At 43.2% G+C, this 19,979-nt stretch overlaps 2 protein-coding genes across 6 annotated transcripts in view; both read left to right on the top strand.

Moving 5' to 3' along the window:
• The first annotated feature begins 1,240 nt into the window (after positions 1 to 1,240).
• Positions 1,241 to 4,108, top strand: MRPL18 (mitochondrial ribosomal protein L18). Its single transcript, XM_079971956.1, has 4 exons — positions 1,241 to 1,450; positions 1,999 to 2,185; positions 2,610 to 2,844; positions 3,888 to 4,108. The coding sequence occupies exons 1-4, from the start codon at positions 1,381 to 1,383 to the stop codon at positions 3,957 to 3,959; spliced, it is 564 nt and encodes a 187-aa protein (XP_079828082.1). The 5' UTR covers positions 1,241 to 1,380; the 3' UTR covers positions 3,960 to 4,108.
• A 1,073-nt stretch (positions 4,109 to 5,181) lies between these two features.
• The window catches only part of PNLDC1 (PARN like ribonuclease domain containing exonuclease 1), a 48,913-nt gene continuing 34,115 nt past the window's right edge, over positions 5,182 to 19,979 (top strand). For 4 of the 5 annotated variants that reach the window (XR_013837664.1, XR_013837665.1, XR_013837666.1 and 1 more), the window contains exons 1-14: positions 6,851 to 7,125; positions 9,445 to 9,502; positions 9,609 to 9,682; positions 11,390 to 11,423; positions 11,541 to 11,664; positions 12,059 to 12,147; positions 12,250 to 12,350; positions 13,256 to 13,335; positions 14,273 to 14,410; positions 14,782 to 14,851; positions 15,041 to 15,126; positions 16,675 to 16,730; positions 17,814 to 17,881; positions 18,893 to 18,946. Coding sequence is in view for 2 of the 5 variants with exons in the window: in XM_079971885.1 (XP_079828011.1) it covers positions 7,050 to 7,125; positions 9,445 to 9,502; positions 9,609 to 9,682; positions 11,390 to 11,423; positions 11,541 to 11,664; positions 12,059 to 12,147; positions 12,250 to 12,350; positions 13,256 to 13,335; positions 14,273 to 14,410; positions 14,782 to 14,851; positions 15,041 to 15,126; positions 16,675 to 16,730; positions 17,814 to 17,881; positions 18,893 to 18,946 (1,108 nt within the window). In the remaining 3 variants the exon portion in view is untranslated. Of the gene's footprint in view, positions 5,443 to 6,850; positions 7,126 to 9,444; positions 9,503 to 9,608; positions 9,683 to 11,389; positions 11,424 to 11,540; positions 11,665 to 12,058; positions 12,148 to 12,249; positions 12,351 to 13,255; positions 13,336 to 14,272; positions 14,411 to 14,781; positions 14,852 to 15,040; positions 15,127 to 16,674; positions 16,731 to 17,813; positions 17,882 to 18,892; positions 18,947 to 19,979 lie in introns of those variants that run through there. The other variant, XM_079971886.1, reaches the window with a different exon arrangement.

Here is a 19,979-nt window from a genome sequence, read left to right as displayed (position 1 = left end):
GATCGTGATTGGACCTTCCGCCGCAAACGAGCGTTTCCTTCCTGTTGCGTGGCAACAAGTGAGGCGGTTACATGTGTTCTAGAAGATTCTAGAAAGTGGCCGGGATCCGAGGAGGCTCGCTTTAGGAGAATTCCCAGGTTGAATAACCACTTAGTAGCTCCTTTCCCAACCATTTTGAAGCCACTTTTGCTTGAGACTCACCGCAGCTTGTCATGTTGGGGGAAGCTAGTGATATTCCAATGAATTATTATATATATTTATTATTGTACTGTTTAGAAATTAATCTGATGAATTCATTCCGGCAAGCGCCGCCCCCCCCCGCGGCATCCTTTCACAAACGACAGAAAAATCAGAGCCGTACTGCGCAAGCGCACTTTGGATTGACAAAATCAAGCTACAGGGGGTTGGTCAAAATCGAAGACGTAAGAAAAAGCGCCGGACCGCTCCTCCTACGTAATAAAGGCTGCGCCGGATATGAGCGCACTGTTCTCTCTGTGAGCCTCGATCGACTCTACGGAAAAGATAAAAGAAAATGTAGAGGGAAATCCCATTGAAGAGGCGAATTCTGGGTTTTCGGTGGAAAAGCCGGTTTTAGCTGTGAAAGGGAGGAGGGGAGGTTTTCTGTGGCTCCTATACGGAACCCAAGTCCCCAAAAGACGTTCCTACTCTTTTACAGATCTTATTTCGTGTATTCCTCGCTCCGTTTCTAAGCATTTAAGGCATGCAAAGTCCAATGCCAATATAGTCCATTCTTGTAGCTTGAGGGAACTAAGATTGAAATATCACAGGTTGGAGATGAGTTTATGAGACTGATTTAGATTCCCTTCCAAATCCTCCGTGCAAAACGCCGCTGGGTGTGTAGCAGTGGTAAAACTGCATAAACTGCCCTCCTGCAAACTCTTCTTCCAACCCAATTCTGCGTCAGTTGATTGCAGATGCCTTGCATTCCTTTTACATGCTGAAAGCGCTGCGCAGTTGCATGTGCAACAATAGATATAGGGAATATTTTATTTTTGCTGGCGGATCTCAGTTCCAATCCGGGAGAGGGAAGTATCTGAATATATCAAGTCTCTCATTTCGAAAACTACGGTCCCATCTACACTCTCGGAAAGCTATTGGTCTGTGGACCCAACAACAAAGCGCTGTTCGTTTATAGGACCTTTCTATGGAGGAAAGCGGGTGGATTTCCTTGAATTGACCAATCAGAAGTAGGGTTACAAACTTGTGGCAGTGCCTTGCCCCCGCCCCCGGGGCGGAAACGGATTTTCTCTCCTATGGTTTGCATATAGATAGAGCTAAGGGGTAGAGCTGAAGCTCCCAGCTTCCCTTTGTAAAAATGGTGCTGCCGTGTACCCTGTAGCGTGTGCTTCTCCCGGCGTGATGGCACTGAGGAGGTGGCGGCCTTTGCAGCTGAGGATCGTGGCTAGGGCATTCCCGGCAGCTGCTCAAGGTGCTGAGATTTGGATTTGAGTGTTAATAGAGAATTCAGATGGATCCTGGGGAAGGAGCCCATTTAAGTGAACGGGAGCCTTTTCTAGTCTGGTCATACATATATTTTCTGGGAAGCTAACTCTACTGACTTCGGTTGAAATTTATTTCAATCGTATACAGTACTTACTAGGTTTGTGTTCGATGATCCGATCCTAAGCATATATTCACAGGAGTAAATCTCACTTAGAATCTGCTAACTTTTAGAACACCTGGGGTGTTCTGGGGAAAACTCAAGCACGTCTTACTCTGAAGATCGATGCCCAACTTCCCGTTAGTAGAAACTTACTATGTGCTTGTTGTAGTATTTGTTCCTTAACAAAGCTGCATGGCTTTCCCTCTCGCCCTTTTCTTTCAAAGGAGGAGCTACTGTGCAGTAAGCTTCTGCCTGGTTTTACAAATATCTTTGCTGAGGTCACATAATGCAAAGGTTTTGTTGACCTTGTATGCTGGAAATATTTCTGTGCACTGGGTTGTGTTGAACTTTAGTTTTTCTTTATTCATCTGCAGGTATCAGATGTAGTTCTTCTGTTCCCAGTTCCAGACCTTCTGCCAAAGATGAAGAGAATACAAGAGAAAATGAGATTGTTGCCCCTGACTTCGTTAACCGTAATCCACGTAACTTGGAACAGTTATCTCTAGCACGGAAAGAGCGAGGCTGGAAAACCACATGGCCAAAACAAGAGTATTGGAATAGGTAGGTTATAAAAATGTAAAGCATAGAAGAATTCTACAAACATCTGAAGAATATTTTGCTAAGAAACAATATTTTCTTGTTCAAAGCTTTTCTTTTGTCTCCTGATACATTTCTTCTAATCTGCAGAGAGCAATTGTGTTATCATGTTGTCAGGCTCATGCTCAATGTTCTGAATCTCAGCCCTCTTCACAGTCATCCCTGTGAGCAGAGGACCTAAACCTTGCTTCATGTAGTTTTGATTTGAGACTTGGGGAGAGGAAGAGGTGGTATTGTGTCGAAGTTGGCGGGGGGGGGGGGTTCCAGGTATAAAGCATAAGGTTCTCCACTATAAATAGAATTCTTGGGAAACTTGTCATTGATACTATATCAGAATAATTGTTGAAGTCAAATAATGAAATGCTGGTTTTTGTGCCTTGCAATTCAGGTTACGACTTGAGCGAACACAGCATCATGTGGAGGCCTATGTTGTGCACTGCAGTGGTCGCATTGTGGTCTCTGCCTCCACTAGAGAGTGGGCCATAAAGAAGCACCTTTATAGTACTTCAGATGTCACAGCCTGTGAGAATGTGGGGCGTGTGCTAGCACAACGCTGTCTTGAAGCAGGAATCAACTTTGTGGACATTAGAGCTACAACTCCATGGGAGAGAAGTGGTGAGGCGGTAAGTAGATTACTTTGGAGTTTTAGGCTTCTGTTAACCTAGAAACTCCTCTTAAGTTTTAAGCTCTTATAACAGCCTTGTTCACAGAGCAATTAATTTCTAGCAATGGAGTGCTAAGTGGTTCAACTGATGACAAGCAATCTCCCTTGGTGTACTGTTTCACAATGTGAAACATGTCTGTATAGTGTTGCTAAATGTCACTAACACTAAAATGTGAAATTAGCATTGTTCATGAGAGAATCTCTTGAAGGATTGGGATAAAAAATGGGAAAGAAGAATGTGTACCAGAAAGATCTTAATTTCACTTATAAGCTAATAGGGTCTGAACTGGGGGTGGTTGACAATGAAGCAGATCTTGGCGTCATAGGCGATAGCTCAATGAAAATGTCAACTCGGTATGTGGCAGATGTGAAAAAGGCATGAAAATTTTGTGCCAGGGATCCCTAGGAAAGAAAACAAAACAGCAAAGTCATAATTCTGTTCTTCAAATCTGTGGTGCAACGGCAGTTACAATACTGTATAAAGTTCTTGTTGCGCCACCTCAAAAAGGATATTATAGAGCTGCCAAAGGATAGGAAAAGGACAGCTCCCCTATGATGAAAGGTTACAGCTTGGGGGGGGGGGTTGTGCAAAGGGGGGAGGTTAAAGAAAAGTAATGGGATACATTATTATGCACGGGGTGGAGAAAGCAGTTAGAGAGGGTCTTTTCCATCTCTCATTGTATTAGAACTTGGGGCCATCCAATAAATGTTGGAAGATTCAGGACAGTGAAGAGGAAGTACTTCACACAGTGAATACTGAACCTATGGCATTTGCCACCACAGGATGTAGTAATAGCCACTGGCTTGGGTGGCTTTCAGAGCAGAATGGGGAAGTCAATGCTTTCAACAGGTATTAGTCATGATACCCTCAGAGGCACCTGGTTGGTCACTTTGATCTATCCAGTGGGATCTAAGAATTGCAACATTCTGTATGTTGAATATAATAACACAAATTATATACTAAAGGTTGTGATTTAATTGTTTTCTCTTTTTTAAAAAAAGGTCCAGAGATTCCAAAATGCTATGGCAGAGGGCGGTGTTGTACTGAAAGAACTGCAAAGAATTTATGAATAAGTTGAAAATTCATAAGAAGATGCTGAGAAATACTTTAGAAAAACCTGCAATTCTGTATTTTTAGGGGAAACACACTTTCTTCCTATGTTAGAATGGTATTGAAACATTTTATGTTAAATAAAGATCTAATAAAATGATGTTGGTGGCAATTGTTGGTGATTTTTTTTTAAAAAATATAGTTTTACACAAATTGGGCTGCAGCTGAAACCTCTTAGAAATAATTTCAGAGCAGTATAATCCTGCTGCCTTTTACAGCTTCTTGGTCATTGGTCCTGATCTATGAAACAAGCTTGATTAGGGCGCTCTTGCTGCTTTTCTATCAAAACTACCCCCATATAAAAAGGATCAGAGAGTGATTAAACAAAACAGAAATTAATTAGCCTGTGGTAACAGTGAAAAAAGTTATTGTTTGCTACTACTGCATGTACAGTTTAGTATTTTGCAGCTATTCTTGCCAAAAAACTATTCAGCAAGATGAACAGACTGGCCAATTTGGACTGTTTCAGCACAGGAATACGTAGTTGTGTTCAAGTAGTGCAAGTAGATAAATAGGTACCGCTGCGGTGGGAAGGTAAACAGTGTTTCCGTGCATTCTGGCACTCGTCACAGTGTCTTGTTGCGCCAGAAGTGGTCAATCATGCTGGCCACATGATGCGAAAAGTTATGGGCAGACAAATGCCGGCTTTCTCGGCCTGAAGCAAGATAAGCACTGCACCTCATAGTTTAGTTTGACTGGACTTAACCATCCAGGGGTCCTTTACCTAAACTAGTTATGTTGTTTTGCTGTGATAAGCTTCATACCCGCTTTGACAAGAAAATCTAATGGGTGCAATTTGTCTCTGAGACTACAATTTAAATATACAATGAGGGTCTGTGACAGCAGTGGTTCATATTTGCCCTATTCATTTGCACTGGTTTCAGTCACCGTCCAGCTGGGGTGCCCAAACTTTTTTCAAATAGGGCCAGATTTGATGAAGTGAACATGCGTGAGGGCCAACCAAAGCTGGATTAGGCCCTCAAAACGGACTTTGGACATGCCTGCCCTACTGTGACAATAGCGTCTATACCACAATCAAGTAGGCCCCATAGTCACCCTTACAGCTGAAAGTCAGTTGGGAGAAGTTAGGCTAACAATAAGTTTATGGTCGATCTCATTTGCATTTAAACATGCCATTTGCACTAATGAGCCTTGATCTTTGAATTACCTATTAGCCTAATTTATTCTGCTCAGTTTGTTAAGGTCAGAAAATCAAACTAGAACGGTTGATTTAACATCTAATTCTGTCACCAGGCCCATAGTCAGAAATGTTGTATTTAATTAAAGTTCTCACTGTTTATCTATTATCCCAGATTCTGAACAACTGTGTCAGTTATCCAATACATCAGGCAACCTTTCTCCCGGTATATTGGTGAGGTGTATTACCCAAACCAAAGTGTTTTGAGTCTGGAGATTAATGGTTACATTGCAATTTGATCTTTCAAAGTGAGTATTTGAAAGTTTACATGTGCTATGGTTTATTTCTGAGTACTACATACACAGGATTTTCTTGTTTTATTGGCAATTCTGTTTATATGGGGTAAGGCCCAATTTTTAAACAGTCCTGATTACATTTAGGATCAGGGCTTAAATACTTCCACATTTTATTTATAAACATTTAAATAAAGTTTAAAAGGGCCCCCCAGACCCTTCACTTTTTAATACAGTATCGCTGCTGTCCATTTCCGCGAAGGATGACTCCTGTCCATTTAGCCACCGTGTGACACAAATAAGTCAGATGCCATTTCCCATTATCAAGTGGTATGAGGGAAAGTTTTGGTTGCTTGTTTTTCCAGATGACTACGCCGGTGTTAAAAGTTCCTGCAGCCCTAGTTGGGAAGAAAGTGGGTGTTCAAGGAGAAAGGAGTTTTGTGGGAAATGATGGGTGAGGTGCCCCATGAATTTTTGTTGGGACAGCTTTTTTAAGGAGATCCGTTATTAACTCTGAAGAAACGTCTCCACCCCTATCGTTCAGCCTGGACACAGAGGTCCTCCTCTGAGGGTCTTCTGGCGGTTCCCACACTACAAGAAATGAAGTTACAGGGGACTAGGCAGAGGGTCTTCTCGGTAGTGGCACTCTCCCTGTGAAACGCCCTCCTATCAAATGTCAAGGAAATAAACAACTATCTGATTTTTAGAAGACATCTGAAGGCAGCCCTGTTTAGGGATGTCTTTAATGTCTGATGCTTTATTATATTTTTAATATTTTGTTGGAAGCTGCCCAGAGTGGCTGGGGAAACCCGGCCAGATGGGCAGGGTATAAATACATTATTATTATTAATAATAGTCATTATTCTTATTATAAAAAAAAAATAGCAGGCGGGCATCAGGCTGAGGAAGGCTGTTATTATTTCCTGTGGGTGCCTGTTTAAAATATAACATAGCTAATTTTCTCACTGCAGATGGCGTCTGCTATTGTGAAGTAAATTGTTGCATGGACAATTATAAAAAACAAAATAGTCACAACACCAGCATGTTTTGCCTATATAGCCCTACTGCATGGAAATATTTGATACCAAATGTTGGAAAACAATGAAATAGGCATACTGGTAATTATCTTAGCCTAAGATTATCAGGTGTTGAGGAGATAAAGAACTACTCAACTTTTAGAAGATATCTGAAGGCAGCCGTTTAGGGAAGTTTTTAATGTTTGACGTTTTACTATGCTTTTATATGTGCTGTAAGCCGCCCAGAGTGGCTGGGAATAATAATAATAATAATAATAATAATAATAATAATAATAATAATAAAAAATAAAGTTGTTGAGCCTTTGGGGGAAAATCATGGGTAAAAACACCCCCAATGCGAGGAGCAAGCCTTCGGGGGGCGGGGAGGCACCTGCTAGGGTCATAGTTTCTGTGGATCTGGGGAGGGGGCAGCCCATGAGTCGACCGCCTTTAAAAGCTCAAGGGAGGCAAAACCAAGACTCGCATCCAATTAGCGTCGGCAATTCGCGTCGCTCCTCGTTGTTTCAAGGCGATGGGCGTGGCTTCCTCCCGGCTCTTCTTGTGGGGCGGGAATAGTCTCGATCCGCACGTGTGTCTGGAAGCAGGATGGATGTGGGAGCCGGGGTGTTTGAAGAGAAGTTGCCGAAGCTGCAGGAGCTCATCCTCGGCTGCGACTTTGTTGGTGAGGGAGATGCGGGGGGTGGCGGGAAGCTATCCCTGCGAAGGCGGGGGGTGGGGGTGGGCATCTCCTGATGGCCCTCGGCTGGTCTTGGGCTTAGTTGATCGAGCTGCGGTAACGGGGAGGAGGAGAAGGGAAGGGTCCCCTGGGCAGATCTGCCCCAGTCCAAGCCTCGACGTGCTTGCATGGAAGCAAACCCCACTGAACTCAGTGGGAACCCGCTCACCGTCTCCAGGATTAGTATTTTTAAACTAATATATATATTTTTTGCCACAATTTTGTTTTATTTATTTCATAAGATTTATACACTGTTTCATATTAAAGGAAGCAGTTTACAAAAACACACACAATAAAATCATGACCGTGCTTTAAAATATTAAAACATTACCTCAACTTTCTAAGCATCCTGGTAGGCTTGTCTAAACAAGAGTGTTTTAGGAGGCCTTGAAGGTTCCTGCTTGATTTTCTTTCTTTCTTTCTTTCTTTCTTTCTTTCTTTCTTTTAGTATTTTTAAACTAATATAACGGCAATCGTTGCAAGCATACTGGGAATTTTAGTTCTGGAGGGAGAGCCAGTGGATCCCTTAGCAGAATGCACACGGCTTGTGCCATGTTAAGTCCCCAGAATTCATTAGGGAAGGGGAAACCAAGGTTAGTGTTTGCAGATCTGCTTCAGAGTAGCAGGAGTGGCTGGGGTGAGCTCTCAACTGCTACTGAAGGAGAGTTGAGAGGATAGGTGGCTTTAAAAACAAATACAGTGGTACCTCAGGTTACATACGCTTCAGGTTACACACTCCACTAAGCCAGAAATAGTGCTTCAGGTTAAGAACTTTGCTTCAGGATAAGAACAGAAATCAGGCTCTGGTGGTGCGGCAGCAGCAGGAGGCCCCATTAGCTAAAGTGGTGCTTCAGGTTAAGAACAGCTTCAGGTTAAGTACGGACCTCCGGAACGAATTAAGTACTTAACCTGAGGTACCACCTCGCAACTTCGGAGGCGCCCTGGCACTTCATCAGTCATTTCTTTCAGCTGCATGGGGTCATCTTGTTCGGAGTGTAAAATCTTTTATTTTTCTTAGTATTGAGGAGCTGAGGAGGTGCCGTTTTCCTCCCTAAAGGTAAAGGTAAAGGGACCCCTGACCATTAGGTCCAGTCATGGCCGACTCTGGGGTTATGGCGCTCATCTCGCTTTACTGGCAGCTTCCAGGTCATGTGGCCAGCATGACTAAGCCGCTTCTGGCGAACCAGAGCACCACTCCCTCCCTGCTCTGGTCTAAATAACAAAACAAACACACACCAATATTTATGTATGGCTTAATCAAAAAGGTCTCAAAACGGTATACATGAAGCAAAACAGAATACCTAATAAAATCAAACTTAAAAAACAAGTAGATGTACTGAAATTTATCAAAATATGAGTAAATCAACAGTTAAAAAACAAATATACATAATAAAACCACACAAATACACAATAAAATTGCATGTCTGGATAGGACTTAATAAACAAAATGTTTTTAGTAGGCATCACAAACAGTACAAAAATGGCACCTACATAAATAAAAGGGCAGGGAATGTAGAGTGTAGGTTTGACTACTTTAAAAGAGTGATCCCTATTTAAAAGAGGTATTATGTGGTGTTTTAAAAGTCCCAGTTCTGCAGGTTGAAGAGGTTGGAGTAAGGTGATCCTTCAACAGTTCTCAAGCTGCTGAGGGCTTTATATATTAATAACGCCTTGGACCATGTAACAAATCAGCAGCCAGTGTAGAGCTTTGAGGAGAGCTATAATATATTGATAAAATCTCACTCTTGTTGGCAGTCACAATGTAGAATTTTGCATTCACTGTAGTTTCTGAAGCAAGCACAAGGGAAGCCCCACAGAAAGTGCATTGCAGTAAACCAGTCTTGAAAGGATCAGTAGCTTGTCCACAATAGTTCAGGTATCTGATTCCAGGACCGGCAAGAGGTTTTGTACCAGCCAAAGCTGAAAAAAGGTGCTCCTGGCTACCTGGACCTCCAGTGACAAAACTGGGTCAGGAAAAGTGAGTATTTGCAGCTGGTCATTAGTGTTGTGCCAGGACTAACAATCAAGGTAAAACTAAATTCCAAAAGTTTTATTGTTATAATAGTTACAGTTCTGATGAAACTTCTTAAAATCAACCAAACATAGTGGACTGGTGTCTCATGCAAAGTACTTGAGAGCATTGATGGAACCGGCAGAATATAAAATTACAAAAAATGCTCACAGTCTATTTAGGAGTAGTGGGGAAGGCAAATAGTTTAGTTTGGTGCCCTTTGCTATGTTCAATTTGTTCTTTGCATTTTGCAGGCCTTGACATGGAGTTCACAGGTTTGCATTCTACCTTTCCACCCAGTAATCAGCACAGGTAAGTTTGTCTAACCATACAAATTTTCAGGTGATGTGTACAGGAGTACTATAAAGGTGCATACACAACATGGAAGTATTTTATGATTTTCTTCCTCCCCTCCCAGCCTCTTTGATTCACCTGCTGAGCGCTATCAAAAAGCCAGACAGAGTGTCCAGCAATTTACAGTGAGTCAGCTTGGTGAGTTCTTTTTGAGTTGCTAAAACTCAAATGTAAATCCTATACATGCAGTATGAGTGAGAGACTGAGGGACATTAAGGATCTGGGTGGGAATGCTTGTGGTTGCCTTGTTTTGGGTTCCAGTGGGAGATTGAAAGGGACTTAAGTCCAGATTACCTCTTTTCCCTCTTTGAGCAAGGCATGAAACTGTTTCCAAAGGGATTTTAAACAGACCAGCACTGCGCTTTGAAGTCATGATAATTGGGGCTGCAAAACACAGCATCAATGACCGCTCCCCACTTAAAACGGGGGGCGCCCTTTGTGTGGACGCGTGCAGCCCTGGATCTGGAGTGGCCCCATCAGCATAGGCTTTGCCTTCCCTCAGGTGGGATACCTGGAGGTCCCCGCCTACCCCAGTGAGTTGTCCAATCCCACCTGGGGGAAGCGTTGCCAGGGAAACCAGGCCAGGTAGGGGGAGGGATTACCTGCCCACACAATAGAGGGTGGATCTTACCTGGTAATCCTCACTTGGCTCCAGAGCTTCTCCCACCATACCCACCCTCAGTTAATGTCTTCTTTTGCAGGTTAACTTTTCTTCATAGGTTTTTGCAGGTTAACCTTTCTCCACAGGTATGCGGGCACTGCTACGATAAGGTCGCTGTTAAAGGGCCGGAAAGGAATTTCCCTGCATTGGCAGGTTTCGCCTTTCCCGTAGCAAAACGTCACAACTTTGGCGGTATCAGGCCTTGGGCGGAATCCTTTAGTCCATCTTCCTCTTTGCGGCGGCGATACCAGGGTTCCCCGTTAAAGGGGTTTTTGAAGGGAGGCTTTGGCCGTACGCCGAAAGGTCATCATTGCTCTCCCCTGCGGCAGCGTAACGGGGGCGGCTATCTCTGCTTGAACATATGTTCTCCAGAGCCGGCCCATCCCCCCCCCACACACTGGATAACCCTGAAGCTCCCTAAGTCCCCAGCTGGGGACTGGGGAGGGAGAACGCCCAATGCCTGAGCCAAGGTCTACCCACACTTGAAATTTAATAAAGTTGTGGCCAATTTAATCCCATAGCACGTTGTCTAGAGTCGTTATTCCACATGACGGGGGGGACCACTCGGGATCTGGGGACTCCGCCTGTCCACGCAGTTAATGTTACCATGAAGTCATTCGACTGACAGGCAGAAAGCTCTGCCAAGTTTGGCCCACCAAGGGGTGAAGAGATAATGATGTGGCCTCTTGGCCAGAAAAGGTTCCCCAACTCTGTTTTAGAGGAATACTCTGTTTCCTGCATTATTTGTTCAGAGTTACCAGAACAGATGTGTCTCTTTCTCTAGGTATTTTGGGGGGTTGTGGCTCTTCTAGGAAGTAGTCAAGATGGAATTATTGGATATCTGCTGTGCAAATATGATTCTTGGGGCAGTATGGGGGAGTGTAATACATCTATGAACAATATAGCTATAAGTCCCTCATAAATAGCCTCTCTACAAACACCTAAGCTTCCTTGCAATGTCCGCCAGTATTTGGTGCTAAAATTAAGGCGAACTTAGCTTTCCACCTGAAAGGTTGCTATTGTCATTTTCAGTAAATGACTAGATGGGTGGTATCCTTACTAATAGGCAAATGGTTCTATCATAGCTTTAGCCAAGGAATAGAGAAGAACACACATTTGTCATCGAAATGTCACTGTGTGCAGGTGCCTGTTTCGCGTGATAACATTTTACATTTTTCTTTCAGGTTTGTCAATATTTTCCAATGAAAAATCCAACAAGTACGTATAGTGTTTTCTTGTCAATGGTTATATTTAGCTGGTGATCACGGGATAAAAATGCTGCCTTTCAGCCCTTTCCCAGCAGAAATCTTGTTAGTCATTCTGCTTTCTTTGCAGGTACGTGGCTCATTCCTATAACTTTTTTCTCCTTCCCATGACATTTGGCCAAATGGATTCTGAGGTCTGTTTCCAAACATCTAGCATTCAGTTCTTGTCTCACTATGGTTTTGACTACAACAAGGTATGTTTTCTGTTACAAATAGACTAGGCAAACAAAATGTGGATTTTTGGACTTGTTTTGCCATTTAAGTACTGTTACGTCTTCTACTTGCACAGCAGGCTTTCCCTCTTCTCTCCACATGCACCTCCCATGCCTCCTGAGTGGGTGGGTTGGATGACCTCCCCAGAACAGCATGTGTGGTAGGAGGGAGGGGTCGTTCCATCTGGAAGCTGGGGCTTTCTTGCACTTGAGAATTTTAAAGCACTTGAATTTTTAAATTAATACTGGAGTACAGCCACTTACAGGATTGGTGTAGTCAAATGAACAGAAGGGATAGTTCTGGCACCCATATTCCTTTAACACAGAAACTTTCTGAGGTGTAACTTTTATCCTCCCTTCTCTCCCCACCCCCAAGTTTCTTAAAGATGGAATCCCATACATGAATGAAGCACAAGAGAAGAAACTTCAGCAACAACTTTTGCCCGGGAGCTTGATGGTCCACAGGTAAAACTGATCTTTCTGTGAGAGTCTGTGGAGCGTTCTGGTAAGTCCAGGTTCAAACTGGCTCACAAGTTTCAAACAGCTGCCTTGCTCTTCTATCTCCAGTACCTTTGAAAAGGACAAGCTGAAAAAAGTGATTGATGAAGTAACTTGCTGGGTGTCATCAGCAGAAGCGAAAGATTCTATGGTTCTACGCGATATATATGGTAGGGGGCCTAAGCTTAGGCACTTTTGATTTCGTGTCCCACAGCCCTTGACTGAATTTGTTACTTGCTCCTTGCCCCACACCTTGAATTTTTGTATCTTTCCCTCTCACCCATTGGAGAAATAGAACCTTTGTTTTGTTATCACTGTACCTGTTATTTGTGAGTCTGAACATAAGGCTATGTACCATTTTTTTAATTCTGGGGTGGTGGGGAAGCACTATTGCAAGACCTGGCACCTTCACTGATGCAGCTTCAATAAAGAGAGAGAGAGAGAAAGAGAGAGAGAGAATACTACACTTAACAGAAAATGGATATGAAAATAAATTGGACTTGATAGTGTCCCTTGCAGGGGCAGTATCCTTTTCCTCCATGCCCACAACTCTCCTGAAAATGATATACAGTATACTACTCTCAACATGTTCCAGAAAAACATGGGATTCTAGGATAACCACTGCAAAATGCAGGTGATGTGACTGCATACATTAGAGAACACCCAAAACCTTCCTTGCTTGCCATAGAAAACTAGCCTTGAGATGGAAGTTTAAGCAGGATTAGAACACTGCTCTCTGGAAAGCTATCTTTCAACAGGTAGGGAGGGTTTAAAACATATGTGTTGAGAGTGGAATCTCACAATTCATCCTCTTCCTGCAAACTGCATTTTAAAATAGTACAGTGGTGAATTGAGAGATAAAAGCCGTCTGAATGCCTGATCCTGTGTGTGAGCGTGTCTTGCTGCTTGTAACACCTTAATTGGATATAGACTTGGACAGTAGTGAAATCAGTGCAGGGAACTGCTTCTTAAATGCAATCTTAAAATGCTGTACCATTTTTCTAATTCAGCCATCTGAGTGTTAGTGAAGTACAATGAAGCTATATCATGCTGTTCATGTTTTTGCTTCTTATAGGCTTCCAGGTGTTTGAAATACAGCTGATTCTAAGACGAGCTATTCAAGATATTTGGACGATTCCTTTAGGAGGTCAAAAAGTAAGTTTCATATTGTCGTGTTTAAAATGGAACTGGTGCATTCATGGCATCCAAGTCCTAGGAATACGGACATCTTGTCTTTACCATTGTGCAGGTTTCCATATATAGATCTTTGAGAATTCTTCTAAACTTTTGGCAGGAGTGTATAAAAACAATTTGGCTAGTATTTTTCCTGAGGTTAGATCTTTCTAAATAAAGGTCTTTAGGTCACTGGAGGCAGAACACTAAATTGGCTCTGTTATACTTTACTAGGCTCCCTCCCTGTTAGCCATTTATGGTACATCTGTTCATTAATTGGACTCATTCCAATCTGGGTTCAGCCCTAGCGACAGTGGTTCCAATCCTACCTTCAGGACCGAGTCCAGAGAGCAGCCTTGGGAAGAGTGCCTTTCACCCCCCTGACGACTATGCTATGGGGTGCCATAGGGAGTATTTTATATCCAGTGCTATTTATATCCAGTCTACTGATGACACTCAGTTCAATTTCTCCATAACATCTGAATCAAGAGGGGCTGTGCGATCCCTGGGCCATTGCCTGGATGCAGTGGTGAAATAGATAAAGAATAACAAGCTAAGCTTGAATCCTGGCAAGACAGAGGCACTCTGAGTGAGTCGTACCTGTGTATGAGAAATTGGTTAGTTGCCTGCTTTGGGATGGGTTTGCACTTCATCTGAAGCAGCAAGTTTGTGGTTTTGGGGTCTTCTTGATCCAGCTTTGTCACTGGAGGCACAGGAAGCCTCAGTTGACCAACTGTGGCTGGTCTGACTGCTATGGCCATTCCTGGACCAAAGTACATTTATGCAACAGTTATAATTGGCAGTCCGAGGCCAGGGTGGTGTGATGAAATCTCAGCAGTTTATGCATGTGGGCTGATCCATAGGTGGTGCACAAAGCGCACACTTGCCAACATACAGGTTCTGTCCTGTCTTGCTTCAGGTGATGGTGAAGAAGATAAGTCCGCAGCATCGCTGGCAGCTGGAAAATACTTCTTACGATTCTTGTCAGAGAGAGCAAATTCTGTTCTCTGCAAGGGGTTTCACCAACCTTTTCCAGACACTAGTTAAAGCAAAGAAGGTAGATCCCACTTTCTTTAGGGTTTTTTTTTAAATAAAAGAATAGCAAGTCATTTGTAAAGGCACAGTGGTAGAAAATTCAAAATAACTTTTGAAAAGCTTAACAGAATATGTATATATAAAGTTATACTTATACAGGTGATATCAATTAAAATTGTACTGGCCTAGTGATGGTTGAATTTTTATATATGGAATGATCAGAGCCATTGAAATTCAGCTGGTGATCTGTGATAAGCTCAGTAAACTGATCATCGCTAGGCCTTTATTTTGTAAATTGCATTTCCTTTCTTAAAGGGCCTAGTATAAAACATATTCATATTAACCACTGTTCAGCGATCTGTGTTTTTGACAATCTTACCTTTCTCTCTGCAGCCACTGGTGGGACACAATATGCTGATGGATCTTCTGCATCTGCATGAGAATTTTTACAAGCCCCTCCCTGGTAATGTCACTTCCAGCTTCAATCACAAAGAGACTTTTGTATCCTTCCCCCAGTAGGATCCTTGCTCCTGATCCTTACCTTTGCTTTAGGAACTGATCTATTTCTGGTTATTGGTCAAGCTATTGTCAGCAGCTTAGTTGTTCATTAACAAGCAAACATCGCCATCTTCTCTCTCTCTCTCTTTTAAAGAAAACTACGATGAATTTAAAAAGAACATACACGCCCTGTTTCCTGTTGTCATGGACACAAAGAACATAGCAAAGGCCACCTGGAAGGTAACTCTCATAGGCTGCTGATGCTCAGGATTGCCTCTCCTCTTGCCCCTCTCTCATTGTGTCAATGCAAGGGTCCATGGCTCAGCAAATAAGCACCTAGTTTGTATGCCGAATGTCCCAGGTTCAGTCCACAGCAAAGGATCTTGGCTACAGCTAAAAGATGCCTTTTGCTTAAAACATTGGTGGGCCACTGCCGGTCAGAGTAGACAAGACTAGCGTAGAATAATTTAAAGCCTGGCAGTTCCATTTGTTCAGAAAATGAGCAAGGAAACTCCAATTTTGTCTCCTTCCCAAAGAGCAGTGACAACTTCTGTCTGTCGTCCACTATTTCTTCCCAGAAGTGGAGCAGCGATCTGCATTAGTGGTATTTGAGGGTTCTTAGTTCCATCCTGTTGTTGGGATTGTGACTCTTGTCTCTTGTAACACCAGTGTTTTTCCCACATGAAGGCAAAATGTGCACTGCAGACAGGACAATTCAAAGTGTTGGTGCTGACCTTTAAAGCCCTAAACGGCCTAGGTTCTGTATACCTGAAGGAGCGTCTCCACCCCTGTCATTCTGCCCGGACACTGAGGTCCAGAGCCGAGGGCCTTCTGGCAGTTCCCTCACTGTGAGAAGTGAGGTTACAAGGAACCAGGCAGAGGGCCTTTTCAGTGGTGGCGCTCACCCTGTGGAACGCCCTCCCATCAAATGTTAAGGAAATAAACAACTATTTGACTTTTAGAAGACATCTGCAGGCAGCCCTGTTTAGGGAAGTTTTTAATGTTTGATGTTTTATTGTGTTTTTAATATTCTGTTGGGAGCCGCCCAGAGTGGCTGGGGAAACCCAGCCAGATAGGCAGGAAATAAATTATTATTATTATTACTATTATTATTATGGTTAAATTCCTGACTGTGGTTGTAATTGTCACATTCAGCAGGGCTTTAGGGGAAGGGTGCATTATGGGACTTGACAGGTTTTCTTTGATGTGGTTGGCATTCCCAAGCTTGTATACTTGGATGCCTTGGGAACAACATGATAAACTTAATGATTGGAGGTGGGAGGATGTGCTGAAATTGTATGGCCAAACAAGTGGAAACCTTGCCTTTTGAGTCAGTGTGTGAATGAGAAGGTGATAGGACAGCAGTTTCTAGTCTCAGGTTACGGCTTTGATGTTCTATTCCTAAGGGCATGTTGCATGTTACAATCCTGGTATGGCTGCTGCTAAGATTTCTACCTGTGCGCATCCCAGTTACATGAAATAGCATACAGAACATTTCAAAGTAGCTGATTACTGATGAGACGCAGGTACCTCCAACTGACTGACCCACAGTGAACCTCTAGTTTCAGTTGTTCAGTAAATGTGCAGTAATCCTGTATCTTTATGAGGATAATGATGTTGGAGGGGTCAGGGCCTTAGAAGACAAACAATGGTATAGGAAGCTTCAAGAACAGACATGTTGCACTAGAGTAGTTGATGTCCTATGCACTGCAATCCATTGTTACTTTGTGAACCTCCAGCTCTTTCCATGTCACCAAAAAGCTTAAAAAAATTCTTTCTTTTAAACAGGAGTTCCAGTTTCCTCGAGCTGAAAATCTTTTGGAGCTTTATAAAGTTCTGAACGGGTGAGCCATTTTATTTGTGTGTGCGTGTGTCGCCATTGGATTTATCACTAAGTTAGCCTGCCTGAAAAAGAACTACAGTGGTACCCCGCAAGACGAATGCCTCGCAAGACGGAAAACTCGCTAGACGAAAGAGTTTTCCATTTTGGAGGTGCTTCGCAAAACGAATTTCCTATGGGCTTGCTTCGCAAGACGAAAATGTCTTGCAAGTTCCTGCGGGTTTTTTCCCCTTCCCCCCCCTTTTTCTAAGCCGCTTATCCGCTAAGCTGCTAAAAGCTGCTAAACCGCTAATAGCGCTAATCCGCTAAGCCGTCAATGGGCTTGCTTCGCAAGACGAAAAAACCGCTAGACGAAGAGACTCGCGGAACGGTTTCTTTTCGTCTTGAGAGGCACCACTGTATAACAAGTTGTTCCATAATTCAATCAGGATTTTTTTTGGAGGGGGGGTCATGCCCTGCAGATGTTGACCCCGTGATCAGTTTAGATTAGGGTAGATGGTACTTTGTTCTTCTGTCAAATGTCTCTGAAGAAACTACACATTGTTTGCCCAGTAGTCCTGTATCTTCTGAGTGAAGTGGCCCTCTTAGGCTGCAGATCTCAGGGTAACATTAAGAGGCAGCGAATGGACAACTGCTCTGTAGAATTTAAGACCATGGGGAGCATAATTACAGATTGGGGAAGGGGCTTAACACCTGATAGGAGAAAATTAAAATTGTTGCCTTCCTCCAGTTTTGAAAATGTTTTGCATTGCACAGTGATTAACACCTATCTGACCACAATTGGTTTTTTAAAGAATTCAAACATCCCTTGCCTCTTCTAAAAGAAAAAGACAGCCCAGTGTTTCTATTTCACTGGAAAGGCAAGACAAGGAGGACATATGATAACTTTTATATAAATAGGCACAATGGCTATATTCTACTTCTACTGTTGGAAGTAATATACCTTTGAATACCAGTTGCTATTCCATTCAGGTTGTATTTGCGGGCTTCCCATGGTTGGCCACTGATGGAACAGGATGCTGGACTTGGGTCTGATCCAGCAGGGCTCTTCTTAAGAACTGAAAGCTTGACAATTGATACCTTTCAGCAGTGACATGAATCCCACAAACCAGCCTTGTCCAGAGATCTTTCATGCAAGCGACTGCCTCAGATACGGTATGTCTGGCTATGGAAACAAATTCTTGGCATGTAGTCATTAACCTGAATAAGTACTACGATTGATACATTTTCAGTTGCTTTCATCACAGAGCAAAGTCACGAGGAGCTTTGAACAGGATTGTGATGCACATAGCTTTGCATTTCTACCCCTTGCAGCACACATGCACCAAACTGTTCGTTCTGCCCTTGTTCCCTATCTACCGTATTTTTCGCCCTATAGGACGCACTTTTCCCCCTCCAAAAATGAAGGGGAAATGTGTGTGCGTCCTATGGGGCAAATGCAGGCTTTCGCTGAAGCCTGGAGAGCGAGAGGGGTTGGTGCGCACCGACCCCTCTCGCTCTCCAGGCTTCAGGAAGCTATCCGCAAGCCGTGGGAGAGCTGTGCGAAGTCACGCAGCTCTCCCACGACTTGCGGAGAGCTCCCTGCACCCAGAAGCCTAGGGCACGCTGAGCTCAGCACGCCCCAGGCTTCGGGCTTCACGCAGCTCTCCCACGACTTGCGGATAGCAGCCTGTTCTGGGGGTTGGGGTTGAGGGAAGCTCGGGCTTCCCCCACCGCAGCCCCCCTGGGGGGGGGGGAAATAATTTTTTTTCTTTATTCCCCCCCCCCAAAAAAAAAAACTAGGTGCACCCTATGGGCCGGTGCGCCCTATGGGGCGAAAAATACGGCACTACTACTGCACTCCACAACACTGGGAAAATAGATGCTTAAGGCATTCTGCAAGGCCAAAATCAGCAGTGAACCTCCAACAGGCTTTGCATGATACTACTTCTACTGCCAGACCAAACTCAAGTGGGATGTGATCACAATTTAATGATGGGATCTGATGATATTGCTTCAGAATCCTTGTAGAGACTGCCATGCTCTAGATTCTTAGAGGTGGGAGGAAAACGGCAACATAAAACAAAGAGAAACACGATAGGTTGTCTGTGGAAGTTGTTTTGGGTCAGATCATTATAGACTGTCTGGGGAGATGTTACCTTTTCTGTTTTGTTGGAAACCTTTCAGCTACAAAGGAGTCTCCTCACGAGGCAGCCTATGATGCATTTCTCTGCGGATCAGGTATGGGTGTAATTTTTTGTGTCTAAAATACCCCCTTCCATCGGCATTGTGCTAGTTCAACATATGGGGCAGTCTGTCTACTTTGTTAATAAAGAAACTGTACAACCGGATGGGCGGGGTAGAAATAATACATACATACATACATACATACATACATACATAAATACCTCTTTTGGATATGAACATCTGTGACAGAGGGTTTCAGAGCAAAACCTCATGTTCTTCCTGAATGACATATTTATTCTTATTTTAAAGTTTCTAACAATTTAGGCACTGTGCAGAGTTTTTTTAAATAAATAAATAAATAAACAAACAAACAAGCAACCACTGCCTACAGGCTTACAATCAAATGGATATGACACAAAAGAAATAGAGATGGAAGAGAAAAGCAAGACAAAAAACTACCACGTATACATACATATCTAATATTGACCGGCTAGAATGGCCACTGGGGAGAAGTGGTCATTTCACTGGGAGAGGTTGTTTACCTCTCTCAGTGGAATAGTAGTTTGTCCCAGCTGACCCTGTGGAATGTGCTTTGCAGCCTGTCCTCTCCCTCAGGTGCAGCCAAATATAATTGTGATCATAACTCCTAACCTGTTATTTCTCTTTTCATAGCAAAGGGTGGCGGGGAATTGGCACGAGCAGAGCTGGAAAAGCTCTTTATGTGCAGTTTTTCCTTTTTGAAAGTTAGTAAAGGAACTTCTTGTAGATCCTATGAATGTTACGGAATGTTACTCAGCACATGAATGTTACGGAATATTTGAAGACTTTTATTTCCTTTTAGTAGTGATAAGTACCTAGAGTATAAGATACAGTGATTTGGCTCCCGGAAGAGGCCAAATCAAGCCAATGTGCTTTTCTCTTTGAAGCTCTACAAGGCAGTCTTCTTTGTTTCTGCTTTATTGGTTTTAAGCAGGCTTAGGTAGCTAGCAGTTCTTCTTCCAGGAGCTGGTCACCTCAGTCCTTTATAGAGGCAACTAGAAGCTGCAGGGATGCTGTTTACATAACCAGCCAGGAGTTATTGCTGTTT

Source organism: Podarcis cretensis (assembly GCF_951804945.1).
Source record: "Podarcis cretensis genome assembly, chromosome: 3".
NCBI lineage: Eukaryota > Metazoa > Chordata > Lepidosauria > Squamata > Lacertidae > Podarcis > Podarcis cretensis.
This window is presented reverse-complemented; position numbering and strand designations above follow the sequence as displayed.